Raw genomic sequence first — 25,998 nt, 5'->3', positions numbered from 1 at the left:
GATAACTGCTAAAGCAGCACACTAGTGTCCCAAGGAGGAGAGGAGACAAAGAAGATGGTCAGCTGTGGTATGTACATCTGATGGAAGCTACTTATGCATAAAACTGTTACCTGATAGAGCCTTCATGGCAGAAAAGATTCAAGGACTCGAGATGCAGCTGGAGAGGATGACAGAATTCAGATGGGGATTTGATGATTTAATCCAAAGGAGGAGGTGGCACAAACAACTAAATATTTGTTCATCAGGTGTCCACAAAAGGACCTGGAGGGTAGACTGCCAGAGGAGGTGGGTGATCAATGGAAGAATGTGACCATGAAGACAAGGGTAGAGGAAAAGACCAGCTAGTGGAGGTGAAATAGAGTTGAAGGAGGAGAAGAAACAGGCAGATGGGATGTCAAGGAAGAAAAGAAGGGAAGACAGTCCTTGCAGAGGAGAGAATGGAGATAGCCAAGGACTAGAGCCCAAGGAAAAATGATGATGACATACAGGGGACTGCAGAAGAATGTGAGATTCATAACATCAGGGAGAGACGTGTATGTGACCAGGGACTCCATACTAAGAAGAATTGACAGTCCTGTCACTAGACCTAATAGAGACAGAAGAGTTCGTTATCTGTCAGGAGCAAGGATACAAGATGTGGACATGAAGCTCAAAAGGATCCTGATGGGAGTAGGGGAAAAAAATCCACCGACTGTGCTGCATGTCAAGATGAATGACCTTGCTTGATTCCCAATGGACTAGATCAAGGATAATTACAGTAGGGTTGGTAAGATGCTTAAAGACATGGAAGCTCAAATGATCTTCAGTCCCTACAGAAGGAGGGTGAAGATGTGGCAAGATAATGAAGATGAATAGATGGCTCAAGGACTGGTGCTCTGAGGAAGATTTTGGGATGATTGACCATGGGAAGGCATTCACAGAAAGAAGACTCTTCTCAACTGATGGACTCCATTTGTTTACCTGGGATACTAGCCTTCTGGAATCGAGACTGGAATGATTATTAGTTTTTATTGATGCTTTAAGAGATTACAAAATCAAAATAGGCTTCAAACTGCTGAAAGGTCTGTTCAGTTATTTAAAAACATTTCAAGTATTTCCTTTCTCTGTTTTCTTCCTCCTTACCCTCTTCAGTTAATGAAATCTGCAGGAATGAGCACAAGACAGATAATCGGGAATGTTCTGAGTTCTAATCCTGACTGCCACTAGCTGAGTGGCCTAGATCAAGTCACCATAAACTTTGTCTCCATATGAAAAAGGGGATAATATTTGCCTATTAACATCATGGGCTTGTGAGGATTAATTAGTCTGTATATTGTATATAGTTTTGTAAATATATAAAATATTAAGTATTATATCCTCTCTATCCCTCACCCTCCATGATTTTTTCCTAGGTTAAAAAGTCTTGTTCCCAGTGTAAATACAGAAACATTTTTCATGTGGTGTTTCAAAACTGAATTGGGCCGGTGGTGGTTAGAATTCTCCCAAAGCAAACAAATAATGTAGACAATTACAGAAAAATCAGTCTTATATTTATTATTTTCTAAAAATTTCTATCCTATTGAATTATGTCCAAGTCAGCTTATAGGAGCACGAGGCCATGTGGGGAAACTGCACAGATGTTGCGTGCCTCCAAAACACCTATATGTGCTCTTTTTGAACACCTCAGCCAACTGCCTAAATTGCCCCTTATGTTCTTGTGACAAAGTGGGATATGTTTGTATCAAATTATAGACTATTTCGTATTATGCATTGAACTTGTATTCTACACTTGCCCCAAGGCAAGCCTACTGAATTGCATTCCAGATAGCAGCCCTGCCCAGGAGATGTTTGCACCACCTCATTGAAGGACTATCACGGAAAAGTCATCAAGCTAATGGATTTGATGGTCTTTAAGCTGCTGGCCAACTCCTATGGAACAATGTTTTTTCTATAGAGGGGGCCCACCGGGGATGCATATACAATTGAGGCAGGGGACTGGAGAGTTCCAGTGGAGTGCATGGCAAGAAGACAGGCTATTTAAGGCCAAGGGTGGGAGGGAGCAACCACAGCCAACTGTAAGGACTTGCTGAAGAGAGGGCAACAGGGACTTTGTTGAGTCTGAACAGTGACCAATCTCTGACTCACAAAAGGGAAAGCTCAGACATGGGGAGGGTGTGCTTTGGTAATTTTTGTTGTTTTCAGAAATCTGTAACTTTAATACTTTTAAGAGTAGACTTTCTGTGCTAAAGAAATACTTTTGCTAAGCTTATGTTCCTTGCTTTCCTGCTATATTGTCCCATAGGCATTAAAGTAGAAGCCCAGTTGTCCACAGCCTAGGTAGAGCTTTGGGAAAGTGTATGTAAGCAACTGGGTGCTAGGGAGACATAAAGCACTGGTTTCAAGGTCTGGGGAGTCTGCATAGAAGAGTCTCACATACCAGTGAAGGACTCTGACAAGAGGTCTCAAAGTATGCTTGTCAGATCCAGAGCCAAACAGTTACTAGACTCTGCCAAGACCCAGGTGATGCATGTGGGACCCAGCAGTTAGGTACATTTGCAACAGACTGGTGTCCATACAGAGAGGATACTGGGCCAGGTTTTAATAGTCCTACAGTCAGATCTTTTTGAAAGCAGGAAGCAGAAACTCCCAAATAAAAAACAACTAAAAACACACGAAGAAAGACTGACCTATAATAAATTACATAACCCTCCAGAGTGTATATGGAGCAGGATTGGTGAGTGGTAAACCAGTGTATTGTAAATTTGCTTTATATTCATGTGTGTATTTCATGCAGTGTGCCAGGTATATTCATATTTATTTTTGTACATCTGTATTTTAAACTTGAAGTTTTCCACTGTAAATTTATTTTTGCAACTTCACAGCAAGATGTTAAATTATGCAATACATTTTCAAAGAACAAGAATTGCAGGTAAGTAATTTGCTTTCTCCAAAAGATGCTCATCCCACTAAACTCCCACTCTTGGAAACCCAAAGGCTCAAGGACTGTCTCCAAACTACACCAAGGGCTAATATGGAAATATGAAAACAAACAACTGTTTTAAAATAGGGAACTAATATACTTCCAACAATGAAAAATTGAGGATTAAATGCCAGAGACAGTCCCAGAATGAGAGTAAAGAGCCATTTCCAAACAAATACCTACTGGAGGGAGTGGGAAGCAGAGTTTAAGCACCCTTAAATGGGGAACAGGCACTATAACATAGATAATCCAGTAATGAATTCCTACTCAGATGACAACTTTGGGTAACAATGCTTCATAAAGGTGGTGGCTTTGCAAGTAACCTGTGCAGCAACACGTTTTAGGCTGGCAGCTGAAGCAGCTCAGTCCTGAAGAGAGTCTTGACATGACCTTCAAGCTTCTCTGGCTGTGGCACTGAGAACAATAGGCACTTAGTGGAGGATTACTGAAGTTGCTACCAGGTATCAAGAGCTGTAATGGCTCTGAGTTGGAAAACTGAATTGTGCTTTCCTGATGAACAGAGCATGACATTTCAAAGAAATCAGTCGCTCCCTCAATGCACTGATTTCCTTTGAATGCATGTGTTGCCTGGGCACTGTGTGGAATTTCTAGTACAGCCTGGTGACAGTGAAACATAGGATTGTGCAGGACTCTGATGCTGAAGTATTGCTGTAGATATAGCCTCTCTTTAGACCTGCAAGAAAGGAACTGATGCCAATGCAGAGTCTTTGCATTAAATTTGCGTATTTGATTCAGAGGCCATGGCCAGAGTGTTGAGCTATGTGTTGGATTTACTTGCATTTTTGGAAGAGACCGGGATGGCTATTGGCCACTCAGGATTGAAGGCACAGGGTGACATCTGAAAGCAGATGATATAAAATAAAAATATATATATATGGAGATATACCTATCTCATAGAACTGGAAGGGACCCCGAAAGATCATCGAGTCCAGCCCTCTGCCTTCACTAGGAGGACCAAGTACTGATTTTGCCCCAGATCCCTAGGTGGCCCCCCAAGGACTGAACATTCAACCCTGGGTTTAGCAGGCCAATGCTGAAACCACTGAGCTATCCCTCTCCAATATGTAAGACCACACAGTCCTTGACCAGACAAGTAGTAGTCATGCCTCTCTGTAAGGGACATATGCTTGGGCATATTTTTGGAAGCTGCTGGAGTCTTCCTTCCTCCATTCTTTCAAAAGCGATAATACAATAGAAATGCAGCATCAAAGAAACAACTATGCACTAAGCACAGCCACAAGAAAAGCTGTAGTGATGGAAACAGGAGGGCTCAAAACCCTTAGCGTTTCAAAGTCTTGACACCGGAAAGAATAAGGAGAGAGATTGGGGGGGGGGGGGGGGGGGGGGGGGGGGCACAGAAACAAAATGTCTCGTCAACACACCAGGACACCTGCCTTGAAAGGTTGGGAGAGGCATCAGTAGAGATCCTATGTAGTGTGAGAATCAGGACAATAGCCTGGAGGTATTGAAGAGGCAGGCAATTAGATCTTGCCGCCCCAAATTAAGCAGGAACAGGCTTTGAAAGTGAGACTAATCAAAGGAGGAAATTAGAAAGGGATATTGTATGAATGTAGTAAGGGGGTAGGAAGGATGAGACAACTCAGCTAAGATAGCAGGGACAAACCAGGCACTTGAATGAGGTCTGTGAAAAGAACATTTATGACAAAAACTTGACAAGTATGAGTCAATTAAGTTGTACCATGGAAGTATGGAGCTAGAAGTGGGAATCCAATGAAACCGAAATGTTTGGAGAAATGAAAGTTATTATGGGGACAAGAGCCCTTTTGCACTGGAGAGAGGGGAGGAGGAAATCCAAGAGAAGAGACTCAAAAATGTTTTTTTTTTTTTTTAAATGTCAATTCTTGCTGTTTGGCAGTCACATGAAGAGGGGAAAATATCAAACAAATAAAATGTAAGTTTTCCTGGTTTAGCTGAAGTGAATTAAAAGCATTTGGCCATCCGTGATGCTGGCACAAAGCTTTAACAGAGTCTAGGATCCGAGTAGAGAAATTATAGTAAACTAAAGTAAATCAATCTGCATATTCACAGTGCAATTAGCAAAACTGAAAAGTGATTATGAAAATCCCTGCATTCTAACTGGCTGACAGACTTTACTAGCTGGAGTACATGGACTGAATACTGTAGTTATTGTTCTAACTGTACAATGATTATGCAGATCAGACATCCAGAATCAGAGTGCCAGGAACTGAGTAACTAAAACAAAATGTACCATTTTGCGTATTAAGAGCAACTGTGACTGGCAGACTGCAGAAATGCTGAAGTTGGTGATACATAACCATATGGTTTCTTAATTATGTAGTTCCAGGTTCTTCATTTCTGCAAGTGTAATATCCATAATCATTGTATAGTTATTGCTCAAAAATATGCAGATCCTCATAATCTGACTGGCTAACAATCATTTTTAGCCCAAGAGCAGAGATCTGAATAATCAGAGTGATTCCAATCACTGTATCATTAGCTCACGTAACAAAATTTTTTAGTCTGTGTGTAAAACAAACATGGCAGCCTCAGATTCTCATTCCTTTCAGCTCCAAGTTCTACATTGAAAAAAATCTCAGAAAAACACAAAAATGGGGCTGCCAAACTGTTGAAAGGAAAAGTTTTAACTCATTTCCCTTCCTATGCATGATAGATATTTTACAGCAGCTGAGCATCTTGCAGTCTTTAACGCATTTATCCTGACAATATGAAGCAGAGAGACTGTCCAATGTGACAGGAAGTCTGTGGCAGAGAAGGAATTGAATTTAAACCTAACTCCTAGACTATTACCCTAACCACTGAGTCATCCTTCCTCTATTAAATTCTTTTGGACCATCTCTCTTCATGTGTCAGCTAGGCTCTTATATCTACAGTATTTGTGTGTTTCTTTTTGTATTTTGGAGTTTTTCTTCCCAACTGTAGGAGAATTTAAAGAAGTCCTGCTGAGAAGTGCCTTGCTGACCTGTAGAAAAGGAAGGTCCAAAAGAATTTATTTACTTTTCAATAGTTTTATAGCCCCCTTTTTTTTTTAAATTTCTTTTTCGTTTTGAAGTATGAATGAGCATTTCTGCATAACTTGACCGTGCTTCCAGTTAATCTGAAAATAATCACACCCTGGGCCAATAAAGTCAGCATCCCTGGATTCTACTCAACTCTTACAAACAGGAACACATCTAATTATTATTATAATGCTGCTTTGGAAATTAGCTAACTTGCAAGTTGCAATAATCAATATGGAAAACAAGCACAAACTACATGATACAAGTTTCCATACCAGGCCAAGGATCGTTCTCTCTAGTTCTGTAACCCATTTCCCACAATATGCAAAACCTGATGTTTTCTATTTTGCTAAGTATCTGACTAATCAACTTGTTTTCAAATGTGTGCAATGAGATGTTAAAACTCTAGGAGTATAATTAGGGCCCTACCAAATTCACGGTCCATTTCATGGTCATAGGGTATTAAAAATCATAAATTTCATGATTTCAGCTATTTAAATCTGAAATTTCATGGTGTTGTAATTGTAGGGGTCCTGACCCCAAAAAGGAGTTGGAGGGCAGCAAGGTTATTATGGGGAGAGGGGGGTTTTGGTACGTGGTACTGCACTGTTGCTGGTGCTGCCTTCAGAGCTGGGTGGCTGGTGAGTGGCAGCTGCTGGCCAGGAGCCCAGCTCTGAAGGCAGAGCCACCATCAGCCACAGCGCAGAAGAAAGGATGCCACGGTAAGGTATTGCCACCCTTACTTCTGCGCTGCTGCTGGTGGGGCACTACCTTCAGAGCTGGGCCCCCAGCCAACAGCTGCTGCTCCTCGGCCGCCAAACTCTGAAGGCAGCGTAGAAATAAGGGTAGCAATATTGCAATCCCCCCTAAAATAACCTTGTGACCCCCATGCAACTTCCTTTTGGTCAGGTCCTCCAATTTGAGAAATACTGGTCTCCCACTGTGAAATCTATAGAGTATAGGGTACAAGCACCCAAAACACCAGATTTCACAGTCCGTGACACGTTTTTCATGGCTGTGAATTTGGTGGGGCCCTAAGTATAATTTAGAGAGATAAGGTGGGTGAGAGAATATCTTTTATGGGGACCACCTTCCGTTGGGTGAAGGAGAAACTTGAGCTCAATAGAGCTCTTCTTCAGGAGTATAATTTGACATGCTATTAGGTCTAAGTGCAGGGTTGTAAATTTCAGATACTGTATTATGCTACCATCTGCTGGTTGGTACTAAATGAAACTTCTAAAAAAAAAAAATGTTATTTCAGTGAGAATTACATTTCTAGACTGAGAACCAAATACTACTCTTTTAGAGAAATATACTAATTAGACATAGGCCTTGTAGAGACAAAGTGGGTCAGGTATTATCTTTTATCGGACCAACTTCTGTTGGAGAGAGAGAGAAGCTTTCGAGCTACTCAGAGGTAAAGATATTACCTCCTTGCCCATCTTGTCTCTTTAATATCCTGGGAGCAACTCACCTACAACAACAGTGCACAGGTCTTGCAAGGAGAAAGCCAAAGGATTTTCTTGTTTGTTTTTAAATGTACACTTAAAGGTTTATTTTTGCAAAAAGCTGCTGTTGCATTTAGCCCAGAGGAGCTTTAAACATAATACACAAAACCCATCTAATTACTGCTTAATGTACTTACATTCGGCTAGTTTCAATGTTTTCAGAGTGAGGTTCTCCTGGTGATCTGCAAGATGCAGAAAAGAAATGTTAAGCATCATTCTTTATTCTAAGATATTAAAACATGCTGGATAGGAAAATCAGAAAAAGAAATGTTATCTATATTGCTAGGTCTATAACAGTATTTCTCAAACTGGGGTCGCCGCTTGTGTAGGGAAAGCCCCTGGCGGGCCGGGACGGTTTGTTTACCTCCCCGTCCGCAGGTCCGGCCAATCGCAGTTCCCCATTGGCCGCGGTTCGCCACTGCAGGCCAATGGGGGCTGCTGGAAGCGGTGGCCAGTAAGTCCCTTGGCCCGCACCACTTCCAGCAGGTCCCATTGGCCTGAAGCAGTGAACTGCGGCCAGTGGGAGCCACGATCGGCCGGACCTGTGGACGGGACAGGTAAACAAACCAGTCCGGCCCGCCAGGGGCTTTCCCTACACAAATGGCGACCCCAGTTTGAGAAACACTGGTCTGTAATGTTTATATTACTGTTAAACAGTATAAACAAGCAACTGAAATATGACTTGCTTATTCATTTTTATTAGTTTAGTTAAAATCTGGGGGAAAACATGGTTTATGTAAATATGTCATGACAAAGGCCGAGAATAAGATTAAGACAGGAATGATTCTCTAATGAGAAAGGCAATGTTTTCAAGGCTCATATGACAGGAAAGTATAATAGATTTTTGTTGGTCATTTTCCCCTTCTAGTTTTCACAGTCAACTATGGGCCAAATCATCACAGCAAGTTCTGTGGTATAAGGTGCACTGAAGTTCCTTTATCACCAAAAAAACAGCTCTGTACCAAATTGACTGATCTTGCATATGGTTGAGCCTTGTGTGGCAAGAGAGAGAAAAGTTCAACAGAAGCAAAGCGTGAAGCACCCAACACCTGAAGTAGCTGAACAGATTCTAGTCACCTCTCCCTCACAATGCTGTGTCTATGAACTGCAGCCTTACACTTGCTGTAATCCCACAGAGCTGTTGGTGGTGAGAGACCAGGGCTGGGGAGGGGGGGCGGGGCGGGGTGTTACATGTATTTTTCTGCTCTTCCTTCCCAGCTTAAATAGATTGATGTTTTGGAAGGTGAACATCCCCAGCATGCCCCCCAGACGTCATCACCCTCTTCTTATAGTTAAGCCAGCCCAGCCCATTCAGGTCACTTCCACCCCAGTGGGGGGAAGGGAGAAACATTGCCTCAGCTAAAATCATTCTCTGGTACCAAAATCATTGTGTCAGCTATGAGAATTATCAACTCTCACAGCTGTTCCTGGGAGGGTGGGAATCAGCCTTTCCCAGATGAGAAGACGACTCTGCGATTGCATTATATAGCTTAGCAGACACAGGATTTAGTCCTAAATGCTTAGCTAATTACCATTATAGACAATGTTCCTGAGTAATTGAGATTTTTTTTTCTGAAGAAAAGTTTTAACATGAAACACACAAGTGAATTTTTAGTTACAAAAAGTTTATATTTGAATAGTGTGCAAGCTCACCTAAAACTATAAAAAACGACTTAGCAAAAGAAATACAATAAATACGTACTGCCAAATCACTCTACTGCAAATACAAATAACAGCCCTTATGTACTACAGTGATGTGCCATATTACAGAAAACTCAAGGAGAAAAACTGTCAGCCATTCAGTTGCTTTAATTTTTTTTTGTATTTACAACAACTGATTTTAATAATTTTATAACACTGTTTTGTATAGCTTAAATTCTGTATTTAATATACTTACATTGTACACATATAGCTAAAGATAAACCAAATATTTCCATACTGATTTTTATGTTTTAATGTCTCCTCTGGGGGATAAAGGTTGCTCTTCCACCCCTAAATTTTCTTACATAGAACATAGGGATCACTCTCATTACCCCTCATATTCAATATGAAGGAAAAGCCAGTGGAGAGGATTACAAGGCATAATGGATTGCAATTTAATTCCATGTGGATGATAACTAACTTTGCCTCCTTTTTGTCAAACTCTGATCTGTGGAGTGTTCGTCTCCTAGCTTCTGACTGAAAACAGAACCTGCATGAAAGTCAATGACTAAAACTCAGTCCAAACAAGACACAAGTGAACTTGACTGGGAGAACTGTAGCATCTAGAGGAATGGGCAGGGATTGTTTGATCTTTTCCAATAGGGTTTAGTTGGATGTTTTATATTAATCCATTGCTGCTCTTGAATATTCAAGCAACAGCTGTGTGTAGCTTAATCCTTCTCCAGTATCTCATTTACAGAATGACTAAGGGTATAGCTACACTGCAATGACAAATACAACTTCCTAGTCTCCTACTCCCAATGAACAAGCAAGTTGCCTTTGTAACACTGAACCTCCAGGAGCTTTCTAGAAAAGAGCCTCAAGATCCTTTCTGAATGTCACCTTAAAAGCTGCAATGTTGTCAATATCCATGTGCTAGCTGAATTAAATTGAAATTATACACACACACACACACACACACACACACACACACACACACACAAGTGTGCCAGTTCCACTCACCCCTATATTTTCATAAACTGATGGGCAGCCAAAAAATAGTTGCTGGTATTAGGGGAATTGAAGAATATCAGCAGTTTCCAATACAACATAATGCAGCAACACATTCAAAATGAGCAGGGAAACAGAAGAAAGCAGACACCAGGCAAACAACAAGAAAAATAAAACAATAGGATGTAGCTACCAGTCTTTGGCACCAATTTGCAGTAGAGTATATCTAGTATATCCCTATAATCTATATTCATCCCATCTGGTCTTCCAGAGATGTGACAGCACTAGAGAGTAGGCACCCAACTCCAAGCTGTCCTACAGGCTGACCAGTTTGTTTATTTTTAAACTAAGAGACCTTTATGTTTATGGAAAAAAATCAAGCAACTTCAGAACAAGTACAGGATCTCACAAAACTGTTTCCGTAGATACAAAGTGCAAAATCCCTATAAGTATTTTTTCCTAGGTTTCCAGTGGTCTGGTTTACAATATGATTTAGTGTATTATTAATTTTCTCATTAAACCTCACAGATAAAAAAAGGACAGGACATATTTTAAAAAAATAAAGGATGTAAGACTCATATCAAGTTTAAAAAAATTCAAGCTAAGCTTATAACACTAATTAAAACAGTGTGGGAAATCAATTGTATTACAGGACCAGAAGTTCACTAGTTTGAGGAGCAGCTATTTATTAATATCAAATAGAATTAACAAAATATAGTACTACTTTTCTAAATATGTAATATACTGAAGACACAATTACATTATACTTAAACTGCTAAGAATACATTAAATAACATGCTGAAATGTTCTCTTTCAACACCATTTGTTTAAAAATCTGAACAGAAGAGTTTTAAGTTACTTTACAATAATGGTTTTAACAAGACCCCAGAGCAAATGCTCTTACAACTTTCAAACTTGAATTAGATGGCAGAAACTGTGATCACAAGACACCAACTAATCTGAATACTGCAGCATGAGCTAGCAAATTCAAATGATGGCTCACTTCCAACAACACTGGGAGCAACTTCTCCATTCTGCAAGCCACTCCTTTTACCTCCACTGTAACTCCCTAGGAGAGAAAAGTAAAGGTATGCAAGTCTACTGAATTTCAGTATCATCAAGTTTCCTGGACTAATGTTTTTAGCAAATACTCACTAATTAAATGCATATTTTAATAAAATGCTGGCAAGATATTTTTTTATCATTACATTTTTTTAAATACTGTTAGAACAGTAGTTGGAGGCTTGAAATTGTGATCTGCTTCTTACCAATGCTTTCCTTAGAACTTTGGCATACAGTGGTTTGCTGTTGAAGGGTGGACATGAGTCCTAGGATGCTGACATTTAAGGCAGCATAGGGGAGAATTACATGGACTTTCACATCAACACAAGAAAAAGTGTAGGTCAAAGGTTAGGTCTCGACTAACCGTCACACTGTCCTTTCAAAAGCTACTTGTATTCCATTTATACAATTACTTTCAAAGTCATATGAATCAACTATTCTTTAAATTAAGTATTACACTAATGATAATATTTAGTTAATTCACAAAAATACCATTAAATCTTTTTATGTTTACCTTTTACAAGTTGTGGCCATTCGGTGACATCGGGGTGATCACAGTTTTGAGTCACTGATTAAAAACAGGTTGTCACACCAGTCGTTAAGTTGGACTATACCTAGGCTTAACAATTCTAAATAAATAAAAAAACAGTTAAAAGTCCTTAAAAGTGAACATTTCCAGCCAGTACACTAAATAAACACAACACAAAGAGGTAAAATAATTACAGATGCTAAAAAATAGTTTTAGATGATAAACTTAAGACTATGCTGCCAAAAAGAATTATAGGGACATTGAAGACCAGCTATGATTTTTACTTTAATTCACCATAACAGATGGAACTGGTCCATATAAATGAACTTTAATACTAACCCTGAAGTTTGTTAACGCAGTAAAAACAAACGCACAAACCTAACTGACCAATGGAAGATACTTCATTTCAATATAATGAACACTCAAAGATTTGGAAACATTACATAAACATGAATTACAGTTCAGTTCTCAATATACTACTATATTTGATATGTTTCCTTAATATAACTCAATTTTAAATTGTTTCTAGAAAGATTGTTGGGTTTCAAGGAACTTCCATATAGCTATTTTTTGCTATGTTTTTCATCCAAAAATAAGCAGAATGATCGAAGTCCATGCATGAAACTGGTCAGATATTTGACAGGAGCAATAAACTTTACAGTGTTTGGACATCTCGTTAGAGTGTCAGCCCCATTTAGATTTTAAAGATTTTTTAGTCTTCTCCTTCCATTTAAAAAACAATTATTTTACCTGTCAATTGTTTCCTGTGATCTGTCTCCACTGGCATAAATTGTAGGGTTGGTCCTCTACTCTGTCAGGCAGGTGGCAGCCAATGATAACTCAGCAATACTCGTGCCCAAAGCGCCCTGGGACCACCCCAGCTGATTACTTCCATGTCTGAAAAGGAACCAATTAGTCTCTTACCTATTTCTATTATCTGTCCTAAACTAAAATTAATGGGTAAAAAACAATCCTCAACACTTAAAATCACCCCATTCTCTCCTCCTCCATCCCACTCCCACACTCCTAGCAGGATTGGATAAGAGTATAGAATAGAAAAAAATTTGAATCCTATATCCTATGATGGAGTCAGCTCACAAAAAGCAATAATTTACATACCGTATATACTCGTTCATAAGCTGAATTGTTTTTAGTAAAAAAAGGAAGCACCAGAGAAGGGGGTCGGCTTATGAACGGGTATAGAGAGGGAGAGGTGGGACACAGCCCCTCAACCCCAACAGAGGGAGCAAGGAGAGGCAGCACAGCCAGCAGAGTCAGAAGGGAAGAGACGGGGCCAGAGTCTCTCCACTTCTGGCGGTGACGCCCGGCCCGCCGGAGCAGGCTGCGGCCAGGCCAGAGACATCCTCCCCTGGCCCTCCCCAGATAAAGTGGGAAGGGATGGGATAGAGAGAGTATGGGGGTCCCGGGCTAGGGATGGGGTCATGTGGGGAATGGTCACAGGGGTTACTCCCCTGACCCCCAGGTTCTTCCCCCAAAAAAGTTTCCCCACCAGCTGCTGTCCCGGCCCGTCAGGGTAAGCAGCTGGTGCGCTGGGACACTTTGTTTACTTAGGTTAACCTCCGTGCCTGCGGCTGCTTGAGGTAAACAAACCATCTGGGCCCGCCAGCAGCTTATCCTGATGGCCCGGGAGCCAAAGTTTGCTGAACTCTGAATTATAGGGTTGGCTTATGAACGGGTCATAAAAATTTTCCATTTTTACTTATCCATCTTGGGGGAGTTGGCTTAGAAACGAACTGGCTTATGATCGAGTATATACGATAAGTTGATCTCTTAGTGCAGAAGGATTCATTCAAGACAAGCACTGCCTTTTGTTTAAACATGTGTATATACTACTGCTGCATTTAGTGAGTGCAAAAAATTTTTTGATTTTAGTTTCTTCTAAAAATAGTGATCAGTTAACAGCCAGTGGCCACACAAGTCCAGCACTGTGCAATAGCTAGGAAGTTTCCTTCAGTGAGCTCTCACTCTGACCTGCACAGACTGTAGGGCTCTAACTAGCACTATCTTCACATACAAAAAGGCATCAGCATTCTGCAGCTGACTACCACATCTGCTAATGGCCAAACCACACACTTATTTGGTGAATAATCAGGGAGTGCACGTGAAGGCTCGATACATGTCACCCAGCGAAGCCCCGCTTTTTCAGCTGAACAGGTCACAAGGACCCTTGCAGAAGGGAGCTAATGCTGACAAGCATTAGCAACAGCCACTGACTCTTCGCTGAAGTATACCACAGCTCATTATGATCCTTAAAGGCTTCAAACTTTTTGAAGTTTCCCAGCTCTGCCACTGACTCACTAGGACAACTCATTTCACTATTGGGCTTCAAATTCTCCATCTGTAAAATGCAGTAATGATACTTACTACCTTTGTAATGAAGTTTGAGATCAACAGATGAGAAGGGCAAAGTGCAAATATTACTAATACCAATACCAAACTAGTGAAATGACATTTCCTTCCCACATCTAGGGTTGAATGAAAGGAAAATAGGAAAGGTGAATGGAAAGATGGAAAAAAAAAAAATCTATTCTGGAACTGCAGAAAGGGTTATTGTCCCTGTTCTTCTGGCAAAACTAATGGCCACAAAGAGGAAAAATCTAAAACAATCTAGATTAACGGCTGCAATACCTTTGAAAGTGTCTGAGTGAGGAAGGAATGATAAAAAATAACCTTTTCAAAATCAAATTAAGGCTCAAAATAGCTGGGGACCTAATGGTAGAAAAGAGGGGGATAAAAATGCAAATAACCATTTCCAGGAAGTTGGCACAAGGTTTAAAAGCCCATAGAATAGAGTGCCACATTTCCCTAAAACCATCAATGGCAGAGACATGAATCCTTAAGGTAGTGGTTCTAAAACTAACGTCCATGGATCATTAGTGGTCCACAGAATGAAATATCTATGATCCAAGCAAGAGGTGGTGATGCAAAACAGGATGAAAAAGTTTACAGTATTCCTTAGGGCATGTCGACCTTTAGACAGATCTTGTGCCATTTTCTAGCTTCTCAATTTGCTTTAGAGAATAAAAGGAGCCCTAATCGGAAGAAATGTAATTTCCTTTTTGCTTCTCGGGAAAGCAGCAGGAAGTGTGTGTTTTTATTCAATTTTGCATGGGTGCAGTGAAGCAGGTTTGTAAGGATGCATTTAGAAATGAAAAATAAATCATTAATAACTGAATTCTAGCCCCTTTTCTTAAGCCTAACTGGCATGCCTCTAGATAAAGAAGAATGGAACCTAATTTGGCTACATCCAGTACCTTTATTTTGGATAACAAACTGTGTGCCATGCTACAAATCTGAGGGATCTGGAACAGGAATAGAGTACTGACTTCGTTGAAAAAGCTATCTGTTTGGGGTCAAAGGAAAGTAAAGGTTCTTTCCCTGCAATATTCAGATCGTCTAACACCACTAACCATCTTCACAATAATTGGGCTTTGTTCCTTCCTTTTAAAGGGCTGAGGTGGACAGGATGCCAAAAAACATTCTTGGGATTGATGAGTGCAAACTGTGAGCTCCTCTCCTCAGTTACCATGATGAAGATTCATGGATTTAGATGCCCTTCCCCTCAACTATTTTGGCGCCTAGCAGATGGAAATGTGTGTTACACAGTTGATTTCATTCTGCTCATCCGAAGAGAACAGATTCCTGAAAAGACTATGGCTTCTCCATACTACATATAGGTCACCACTGGCATGGGTTCCATTCTGAATAGTATGTGTTTATAGGGATATACCTGAGCTACTCATCATAGGGCTAGCTGAACAGCTATGAGCCCTAATACTTTTCTGTGCAGACTCTTCACCTTCTATAGTTAAGGAGTTTATTTTGAGAGGGTCTCTATACGTGCCCTGAGGATTCTGTCAGGCTCATGTTTGAAGCTTATTAGTGTCTAGCTCCTGGAGAATGGTGCTTGCTTTTGTGCATTGCTTGTTCAGCCACCAAGGCTTTCCCCAGAAAAGGGACTGAGTTTTAATTCCAGATTCTCCATACAGCAATACCCACTAGAAGATGATCTGCAGTGGTCTCAGTCAGGACCGGGCCTAAGGAATAAGGGCTGACAAACTACAGGTTGGTAGTTGCTGAATTTTCTTGTTGCTGAAATTTGCTTCTTTAAAACCCTAATTAGAAATGACAGTTTGACCATTCTGTCTGTTAGAAAAAAAAACGTTCCTTTCTGGAGTATTTTTACTATTGCCTCCAAACATGGCAGAGGCCCATGAGGAAGAAATTATGTATGTTTGCTGCCAGGATCAAAATATGGACGAGATGAACAAATTGCCTAAACAGAGAAATCTTCTGGACAGCAGTGAAGATAGTTTTATAAAAATCAGATGGCTGCTTGGAATAGTGGCTGGCCCAAATGGGAAGGAAATTAATTAGATAAACTGTAGCATTAATTCACAAAAGATACAAAAACTGCTCTTCAATTTTTTTTGGCTCGCCTAATTATACTTTTACACTTGATCTGTCAGAGTTTACGCTCCATTCTATTTTCCTCACTAGGATTTAACTTCCAATTTTTAAAGGATGCCTTTTTGACCGTAACTGCCTTTTTTACTCTGCTGTTTAGCCATGGAAGTATTTTTGGGTCCTCTTACTGTCTTTTTTTCATATGGGGAGGAGGAGGGGGGTGTCCATTTAGTTTGAGCCTCTATTACGATGTTTTTAAATAGTTTCCATGCAGCTTGTAGTCATGGCACTCTTGTGACTATTCCTCTGAATTTCCATTTAACTAGCTTCCTCATTTTTGTGTAATACCCCTTTTGAAAGTTTACTACTACTGTTGTGGGTTTCTTTGGTATTTTTCCCCCTACAAGATTGTTAAGTTTAAATTACATTATAGTTGCTATTACTGAGCAATTCAGCTATATTCACCTTATGGACCAGATCCTGAGTCCCATTTAGGACTCAGAAATTGCCTCTACCCTTGTGGGTTCCAGGGACTAGCTGCTCCAAGAATCAGTCATTAACAGTGTCTAAAAATTTTCTCTCTGCATCCCATCCTGAGGTGACATGTACCCAATCAATATGGAAATAGTTAAAAAAAACCTGGATTTTCTGTTTTTGTAGCTTCTTTAATCTCACTGAGCATTTCACAATCAAAACCATCCTGGTCAGGTGATCAGTCGTATAGTCCTACTGGAATACGCCTATTATTCAAACATGGAATTTCTATTCATAGAGATTCTGTGGTACAGTTTGATTCATTTAAGATTTTTCACTATTTTTGACTATCCTCTTTTTCACGTATAGTTCCACTCCCCCTCCAGTGTGATCTACTCTCATTCCTGTGTGTTTTGTACTCTGGTATTACCATGTCCCATTGGTTATCATTGTTCCACCAAGTTTCTGTGATGTCAGTTATATTAATATCCTCATTTAATACCAGGTGCTCAAGTTCACCCATCTTAGTATTTAGACTTCTTCCATTTGTATACAAGCACTTATAAAATTTGTCAGTATTTAGTTGTCTGCCTTCATGTGATGCGATTAAATGGGGCTCTTGATTGACTATTTCTCTTCAGGTTTCAGAGTAGCAGCCGTGTTAGTCTGTATCCGCAAAAAGAAGAAGAAGTGGGCTGTAGTCCATGAAAGCTTATGCTCTAATAAATTTGTTAGTCTCTAAGGTGCCACAAGTACTCCGGTTCTTCTTATTTCTCTTCAGTTCTTACCTGTACTTTATCAACTTCTATCCTCTCCTCTTTATTAGGATATAAAGTATCCCCTTTAAAAAATCCTCTCCTAAAGGATGTCTCTATCTGAACTGATTGTCCCTCCGTACCTGCCTGCTTTCCCCCTGCCCTTAGTTTAAAAATACCCTTTTCAATTATACATGCCAGCAGTCTGGTTCTGTTTTGGTGTAGGTGGAGCCCATCCTTCCTGTATAGGCTCCTCCTCCTCTCAAAATGTTCCCAATAAACCTAAATCCCTCCTCCAAACACCATCATCTCATCCATGCATTGAGACCTTGCTGTTCTGCCTGTCTAACTGGCCCTGCACATGGAACTGGAAGCATTTCAGAAAATGCTACCAGGGAGGTGCTGGACTTTCATCTCTTATCTAGCAGCCTAAATTTGCCCTCAAGGACTTCTCTCCTACCTTTCCTTATGCCACTGGTCCTACGTTTACCACGACCACTGGCTCTTCCCCAGCATTGCATGTAAGTCTATCTACATGTTTTGAGAGATCTGCAACCTTTGCACCCGGCAGGGAATTCACTATGTGGTTCTCCCTGTCATCACAAACCCAACCATCTATATTTCCACTGATCAAATCCCCCAATACTATTACCTGGTTCTTCCTAGTGACTGGGGTTCCCTTCCCAAGGAGTTGTCTCATCAGTGCGAGAGGATACCATGACATCACCTGGAAGGAGGGTTCCAACTATGGGATTGTTTTTCTCCCCTCCAGCTTGATGTTCTCAGAGTCTTTCATCCTCCTCAGCAGCATAGACGCTGATGGACTGGGGGATAGCACCACCCTACTATGTTCCTGAAAGTTTCATCTGTGTACCTCTGCCTCCCTTCGCTCCTCCAGGTCAGCCATTCCAGTCTCAAGAGCCCATATTCGTCTCTGAGGGCCATGAGTTGCTTGCAACAACTGCACATGTATGCCATCTGCCTACAAAGGAGCTAATTGTATGTCGTGCATTCAGTGCAATAAACTTGATAGCCCTGCTCTGCCACTGGGTTTCGGCATGCATATTTTTACTCTTGTAAAGGTTTTAGTTTGTTCTTTTTTTGGGGAGAGGAGGGATGTTATTTGCCGAAGTTTAGAGTATGTTTATTAGGTGTATCTGGCTCTCACACACCACCACAAAACTCCTGTTTCCGTCTCCTGCTTGGTAGCTCCCTCTGGTTGTTCAGGAGCTGGCTTTTTAAACCCGTTTTCCATGAGTTAGCCATGCTCCTTTGTCAAGGGATCCTAAAAGCAAAAGGTATAGTGCAGAGGAACAAGAGGGGGCAATCATAGAGCCCTGTGAATGGGTTCCAGCAAAGAGGAGTGGGGAGAAAGAGAAACCACAAAACGAGGAATACAGCTAGAGAGATGACACTTCTACAAAATCCAAGGATGGACAGGATTAGGTCAATATAGTTGAACTGCTCAGTAATAGTGACCATAATGTAATTAAATTTAACATCCTTGTGGGAGGGAAAATACTAACTTCAGAAAAAGGAACTACACAAAAATGAGGAAGCTAGTTCAATGAAAATTAAAAGTTACAGTTGTAAGCGTGACATGCCTGCAAACTGCCTGGAAACTATTTAAAAACACCATAATAGAGGCTCAAACTAAATGTATACCCCAAATTAAAAAAAACATAGTAAGAGGATCAAAACAGTACCACTATGGCAAATAACAATGATAAAATAAAAGAAGCTGTAAGAGGTAAAAAGGCATCCTTTAAAAATTGGAAGTCAAATGCTAGTGAGGAAAATAGAAAGGGGCACAAAATCTGGCAAGTCAAGTTTAAAAATATAATTAGGCAGGCCAAAAAAGAATCTGAAAAGCAACTAGCAAAAGACTCAAAAATGAACAGCAATAAATAAGTCAATAAATAAAATAATAATAAAAAAATTAAGTACATTAGAAGCAGGAAACCTGCTAAATAATTAGTGGGGCCACTGGACCATCGAGGTGTTAAAGCAGCATTCAAAGAAGACAAGGCCATTTCAGATTAGCTAAATAAATTCTTTGTATCAGTCTTCACTCCACTGGACATGAGGACGATTCCCACACCTGAGCTATCATTTTTAGGTGACAACTCTGAGGAACTGTCCCAGATTTAGATGTCAGTAGAGGTGGTTTTGGAACAAACTAGTAATAAGTCACCAGGACCAGATGGTTTCAACCAAGAGTTCTGCAAGAACTTAAATATGAAACTGCAGAACTATGGTATGTTTCCTATTGCTTAAATAAGCCTCTATACCAGATGATTGGAAGGTAGCTAATATACAGTCCACCTATGGAACTCATTGTCAGGAGGAGATGTTGTGAAGGCCAAAATTATAACTGGGTTCAAAAAAGAATTAGATAAGTTCATTTAGGATAGGTCCATCAGTGGCTATCAGCTAAGATGATCAGGGATGCAACCCTGTTTTATTTCTCTAGATGAGGTATGTCCAGCCTTGCATTTGAGACTCTCTCCTAGGTTTCCTTTTGGATAGGTTGCTTTTACCTTAGGTTCAGCATGAACAAAAGCCATTTATTTTTCCTCCTATACCCCGTCCACTACCTCTGTTCATTACTGTCAACATGAGTATCCATCAAAGTGATAAAATCTGGGGGTCATTTTAACTCCATCTCTCACTTGGGTCATAACCAAATCTTGCACCATTTTTCTCCTCATCATAAAAAAGAATCCATTCCTTTTTGTCTTTTGCAACAGCAAAACAACTTGTCTATATCTTAATCATCTCCATCACTGTAAATTCCTTCCAGTCTTTGATACCCACAGCTGCTGCTGAAATTACCTTGCATATCAGCTGTTAGACCATATCACTCCCTTTTAAATTCTTCCAATGGCTCCTCTTGCCTTGTGTATCAAATTTAAAGTTCCTGTCTTTGCAATGAAGATAGTACACAGTTCCATGTCAGCCTTCACGTTTTACCTTTTGCTCCATCAAGCCTCTTCTCCATCTGTGATCCCCTCATTAGTTTCCTTCTCACACTCCTATCTTCTTCCATGTTGCTTCTTATGCAGACTACCTTCCCAGTGTCTGTTCACCAACCCTTACCATCCCCTGATCGCTCCTAAAAATAAACTTCCTCCATGTTACCTAAAGGATGTGATTGTGCTCTCGCTCTCCCCCCCCTCCCCCCAGACTTACTGGAACAATTAAGATGTGCAGATACTAAAACGGAATAACCATTTGATTATGTTCCTGTAATCACCCTCCTTCTTGGTGTTCCCCACATCTAAAATTAGATTGCAAGTTCTAAAATGGGGTAAGGAACACGCCCTTATTTTATAAAGTGCCTAAATTGTCTAGTACAGTTTCAGGGACTACGTCAAAAAAAACCTAACCATGGCAAAGAGTTACATCTTTCAGAGCAGAGTGGCCAGCAGGAGAAAAGTCAGCATAAAAGTAGTGGCCTAGATTTCAACAGGAGCGGTCACCATCCACAACTGAATTGCAACTGAAGAGCAATTTTCTGGAGAACAAGAAGCAGGTGGGTGGTCTCAGAGGTGCTGTGGGTAGAAAAATGACTGAGCAGTCACTAGCTGCTACCTGCTTGACAGAGCAAAGGACCAATTTCTAAAGTCTCCCAAAAACAACTGTATTATGGAAAGGAAACATCACAGCTCTTACAAAGAGTTACAGCCTTCACGAAAGCAAAAGCTATAGTTTAGGTTGTAACTCAACTTTAATTTTAAAGCTCACCCCCCTCAACAGTTTTACATCGTTTTTAAAGAGTTAAGAACACTTTCCTTCTGGGCCAATCCTCTCAATACTTTATCACAACAGAAACTTTGGGGGACTGGGGGTGCATTTAAAAAAAAATAAAAAAAAACCCCACACACCTCCCCCCAGATACATTCAGCAGTTCTTTAATTAGGAACACCACCTCTTCCCACATTTAAACTGTTTCAAAAAACATTCTGTACACTATTCAAAAGTGGCTGAAGTTTCAAACTCTAGCATTCCCATTCATAATGTTAGTCTTTATTAATGGACAGTCACTCAGTAAACTAGAAAAAAAATTTAACTGGTTAAAAAAATCACTTCAGGCATGTGCAGTTCAAAAAGGTTTTCAGTCAATTACTGGTTACCGCACTTGGAAATTTTAGAATTCTACAGCTATTTTTTTTGTATCTATGTAGAAGTGCAATTGAAAACCTAGCTAGTTATGAAACTGTTTTGAACACTATTTTTTCTTCTCTTACCCATATTTTTTCCCCATAAAGTTTAAAGGTTGCAAGATATTTTAAAAGTTTAAAAATTAAAACATTAATTTTGCTACACTGCACATATGTAATATTTTCAATTCTAGGTTACACTGTTAAAAGTATGAACAAAACAGACACCGTGTGCAATACAACCACATTAATATTACTATTAGAACCTTAATTTCCGCATTTTCTGATGTTTCAATTTGTAATCTTCATGCTATGTTAAGAGCGGTTTTTGCACTGAATGCTGTTGTACATCTTATTTTGTACTTTTAAATTAGCAACTGAAGTTTCAAACGTCTAGAAATTTTGCAAATGTGTTCAGCAGTTAGATAAAAATTAAAAGTTGTCTCAATTCTGATTCATTCCACATAAGTATAGGTATATAGTAACAGCAATATGTTAGGTTTGTTAAACAACTTTAAAGGGGGTTCATCAAGGCTACATCATTTTGTGTTTCGTTTACTGAATCCCTGAATGTCAAGTGACTGCCAACTGTCAGAACTGTGTATCATAAGGGAAGAGATATTACAACTTAAATGTTTGAAAATAAAAGAATATGTCTCAGTACTTCCCCTAAATGGTGTTTTTGTTACAACTTCTCATTTTTATAGACAAGTTTTGTTAAGGTAACAACTACAACTCAAGACACATTTGGTGACAAGTTGCATATACAACACATGAAAATACAGCAGACATACCATATTTTTCCACAGCTTCAGAAGTTTGTTCTTGCAAATTATAAAATGGATTTCCACTGTTTTTGGACCTATAATACAAAAGACCACATTTCAGTTTTTGCACTGATGAACAAGTTCAATACCAACTTGGAACAAAACAAAGCAGCCTTGAAAAACTAGTGCCATTTACTGGATGAACATCCTCAAACACAAAACATGTTATGTGCACAAAAACAAACACTTACAGTATAATTCACAAACAGATGCAATATTTACAAACACATATGCAGTGTTAAGGGAAACTGTGAAAAAACAAAACAAAAAAATGCCTTTTTCTACTCTCCTTGAGGATGTAAAAACACTTTCCCAAGAGACCCACATAATCTAATATAAATATCCATTTCCCTCTCTTTGATGTAGGCTTTTGGCAAAGCCTTTGGAGAGATTGAGATGTATAACCGCAAAAAAAAAGTTTAAGGCTGCCATTACACATCATAAAGCAGCAGAAAAGAAGAAAAATTACATTTTTTGTATTTTTGCTGAACATGTAATCTTTCAGGTTTGAAGGCATTGCTATAATGAATCCCTTTTTATGGAGTTGTAACAAACAATGGAATCAAGCATAAATCTGACAACAAAATCTGCCTTAGCACACAACTTTATTTTTGTGGCAATTAAACTACTAATTTAAAAATTTACTTTTGGGGGATTGGTGACAAAAATGTACTCAGAGTTAATGCTGAGTCTTTTAAAGCTGTGTTACTGTGGTTTAACAGATAAAAATGGTAAGATCATTAATTTAGTACAAAATACCATCTTTGGGTACTTTGAAAATGAAATTATATTTTTTTTCATAGATTTTAAGGCTAAAAGGAACCATTACAATCATCTAGTCCAACCTTCAACACAGGACATAGAACGTCACCATGCAATTCCTGCCTCAAGTCCATAACTTCAGGTTGAGCTAGAGCACATCATTCAGAAAAACATCCAATCCTGATTTAAAGATGTCAAGGGATGGAAAATCCATCACATCCCTAGGTAAATTGTCACTAATTACCCTCATTAAGTAGATTGTGTTTATTTAGGCTATGTCTATGCTAGCAAGCTTACAGTGGCACAGCTGCTGTAAGATTGCTCATGTTAAGCCACTCTACCCAGACGGGAGACCTCTCCCAGCAACATAATTAAACCACCTTCAAGAAATGGTGGTAGCTATGTTGGCAGGAGAGCGTCTCCTGCTGACATAGCGTTGTCCACATCAGCGCTTCTGTCAGTGTAACTTACGTTGCTCAGAGGGGTGTTTTTTCACACCCCTAAAACAACAAGGAGTCTGGTGGCACCTTAAAGACTAACAGATTTATTTGGGCATGAGCTTTCGTGAGTAAAAACCTCACTTCTTCGGATGCATAGAGTGAAAGTACTTTCACTCTATGCATCCGAAGAAGTGAGGTTTTTACTCACGAAAGCTCATGCCCAAATAAATCTGTTAGTCTTTAAGGTGCCACCAGACTCCTTGTTGTTTTTGTAGATACAGACTAACACGGCTACCCCCTGATACTTTTCACACCCCTGCGCAACATAAATTATTCTGTCAAAAGTACTAGTGTAGACGTATCCTAAGTCACACTGCATGGCAAATTTTTCAAGATCAGACTTTTTTCCATACAAGCAACAATGAGTATCTGCAATTATTTCATAGTTCTTAATATTGTTAGCACACAGATTCACTTAATAAAGATGATTTCTCTCTGGTAATACATATACACACAGACACATTATATATATATATATATATACACACGCACACACACACACACATTCTATTCTTTGGTGCCATCACACCTATTCCAGTAAAAGATTAGGTACTCACAAGTGGAACTGTGACCTCTTTAAGCTAAGCAAACTACATGAAAATTTGTCTTAAAACTTTATTCAACCATGTAGCCTGTGTGGCACATGAAACAAAGCTACTACTTTACTGACAACTACTCTGACACCCATCACATGTGACTGGGATTAGGAAATTAAGATTAGTCTCTTATAAGCAACAGTGTGCCCACATTATTATTTCGTGTTGGAATATAAATTTAAAAAATTGATCATATGAAAGCATATTGCAAAGAATCTGAAACAAGCAAAATTCTCCACACACTAAAAGTGGCAGGTCCAGAGACACTGAAGAACTACAGCATATTTCAACAGTAGCACGAAGAGGATTACAAGCTACTAAATAAAGTCATTAAAGAATTTCAAGAATACTGTGACCAACACAGGAATATCAGGTATCAAACAAAGTGGCTGGCAACCTGAAAAGATAAACAGCAATCTGCAAAGCCATACTATGCATATCAAGTTAATACACGATGAAACTAAGCAAGACAATACCTCTCTGTCTGAGGACATCCAGAATGTTGCGAACAATGTAGCATGTGCCAAGAGAAGTACCATAAATTCACTCAGTCACTGAACATTTATGATCATAATTAGAAGAGGGTAACTACTAGAGAGCCCAATTATGACCTCCTGCTTGACTAACAGAGTACATTCACTCACCCATCAGTCTATATTCCCTACCTAATACATTAGTGTCACCATCAAGTGCAACTGCAACCAGCACCAAGAGGTTAAAGAAAAAACTTCCAGTTACTTTAAAGGAAACTACAGACATACTGCTCAGTATTATGGATGTTCACATAAGAGTTGTGCATAAAAACACTATACAGTTTAAAATACAAACATTAAAATAAGCATCCTTTTGGTCCTAATGGTGGTCAACTTCCAAAGAGAGATATCTGGAACAAGCAGCATTGTAGTCCAACAATGGCAAATCATGTAAATCTTTTCCTAACAAAAGGATAAGGACATCAGAACTATACAAGTGGAATATTTCATGTTTACAATCTTACATTGGGTTCTACTTTCCAACATCACAAACGTAGCAGCTTTTTGGTAAAATGATACCTGATTGCAACAGACTAACAAATGTTCAGTTATAGACTTCAGTTTAAAATAACGTATGGCATTTACAGGCATTCCTAACCCTTTCCTTTAGCACCAAGACTTTGGACACTGGAACTGCTATGAAATAATCAGAGAGACAAGGTGGGTGAAATAATATCTTTTATTGGAGCAACTTTTGTTGGAGAGAGACAAGCTTTTGAGCTTACACAGAACTCTTCTTCAGGTCTGGGAAGTGTACTCAGGCCTAGTCTACACTACAAAGTTAGGTTGATGCAAGGCAGCTTACGTTGACCTAGTTGTGCACGTGTCTACACTGATTGCCTGGCTTGGTGAGCACATCTAGTAGCTGTACATAGTTGAGTGCAATTGGCCAGTTGATCATGCTGGCTACATGCTCCAGATGCACTCCTGCCTGGAGTATACGGAAGATATTGGATCTTCTGGGCCTGTGGGGAGAAGAGGCTGTGTGGGCACAGCTCTGGATCAGCCATATAAATGTCAACATCTATGAACAGATTGCTCAAGGGATACAGTAGAAGGGATGCAACAGGTGCCAGCAGCAGTGTTGAAGGAAAGTCAAGGAGCTGTGGCAGGCATACCAGAAGGCTGGGGAGGCCAACAAGAGATCTGGTGTCAAGCCTCAGACATGCCACTTTTACAAAGAGCTGCATGCCATACTCTGCTGACACACCCTGTCCCCTCCGGGACTGT

The 25,998-nt window shown here is 39.8% G+C and overlaps 1 protein-coding gene across 4 annotated transcripts in view; it reads right to left on the bottom strand.

Annotated features, from left to right (window-relative positions):
- UBE3A (ubiquitin protein ligase E3A) overlaps positions 1-25,998 on the bottom strand; it is an 86,177-nt gene that overhangs the window by 41,110 nt on the left and 19,069 nt on the right. For 2 of the 4 annotated variants that reach the window (XM_054009207.1, XM_054009223.1), the window contains exons 2-5: positions 22,345-22,412; positions 12,481-12,627; positions 11,716-11,830; positions 7,625-7,669 (exon numbers count right to left, since the gene is read on the bottom strand). In XM_054009207.1, the coding sequence (XP_053865182.1) occupies positions 7,625-7,669; positions 11,716-11,735 (65 nt within the window). In that variant the 5' untranslated portion in view covers positions 11,736-11,830; positions 12,481-12,627; positions 22,345-22,412. Of the gene's footprint in view, positions 1-7,624; positions 7,670-11,142; positions 11,209-11,715; positions 11,831-12,480; positions 12,628-22,344; positions 22,413-25,998 lie in introns of all 4 variants that reach the window. The other 2 variants (XM_054009216.1, XM_054009208.1) reach the window with 2 other exon arrangements.

Source organism: Malaclemys terrapin, chromosome 1, assembly GCF_027887155.1.
Source record: "Malaclemys terrapin pileata isolate rMalTer1 chromosome 1, rMalTer1.hap1, whole genome shotgun sequence".
NCBI lineage: Eukaryota > Metazoa > Chordata > Testudines > Emydidae > Malaclemys > Malaclemys terrapin.
This window is presented reverse-complemented; position numbering and strand designations above follow the sequence as displayed.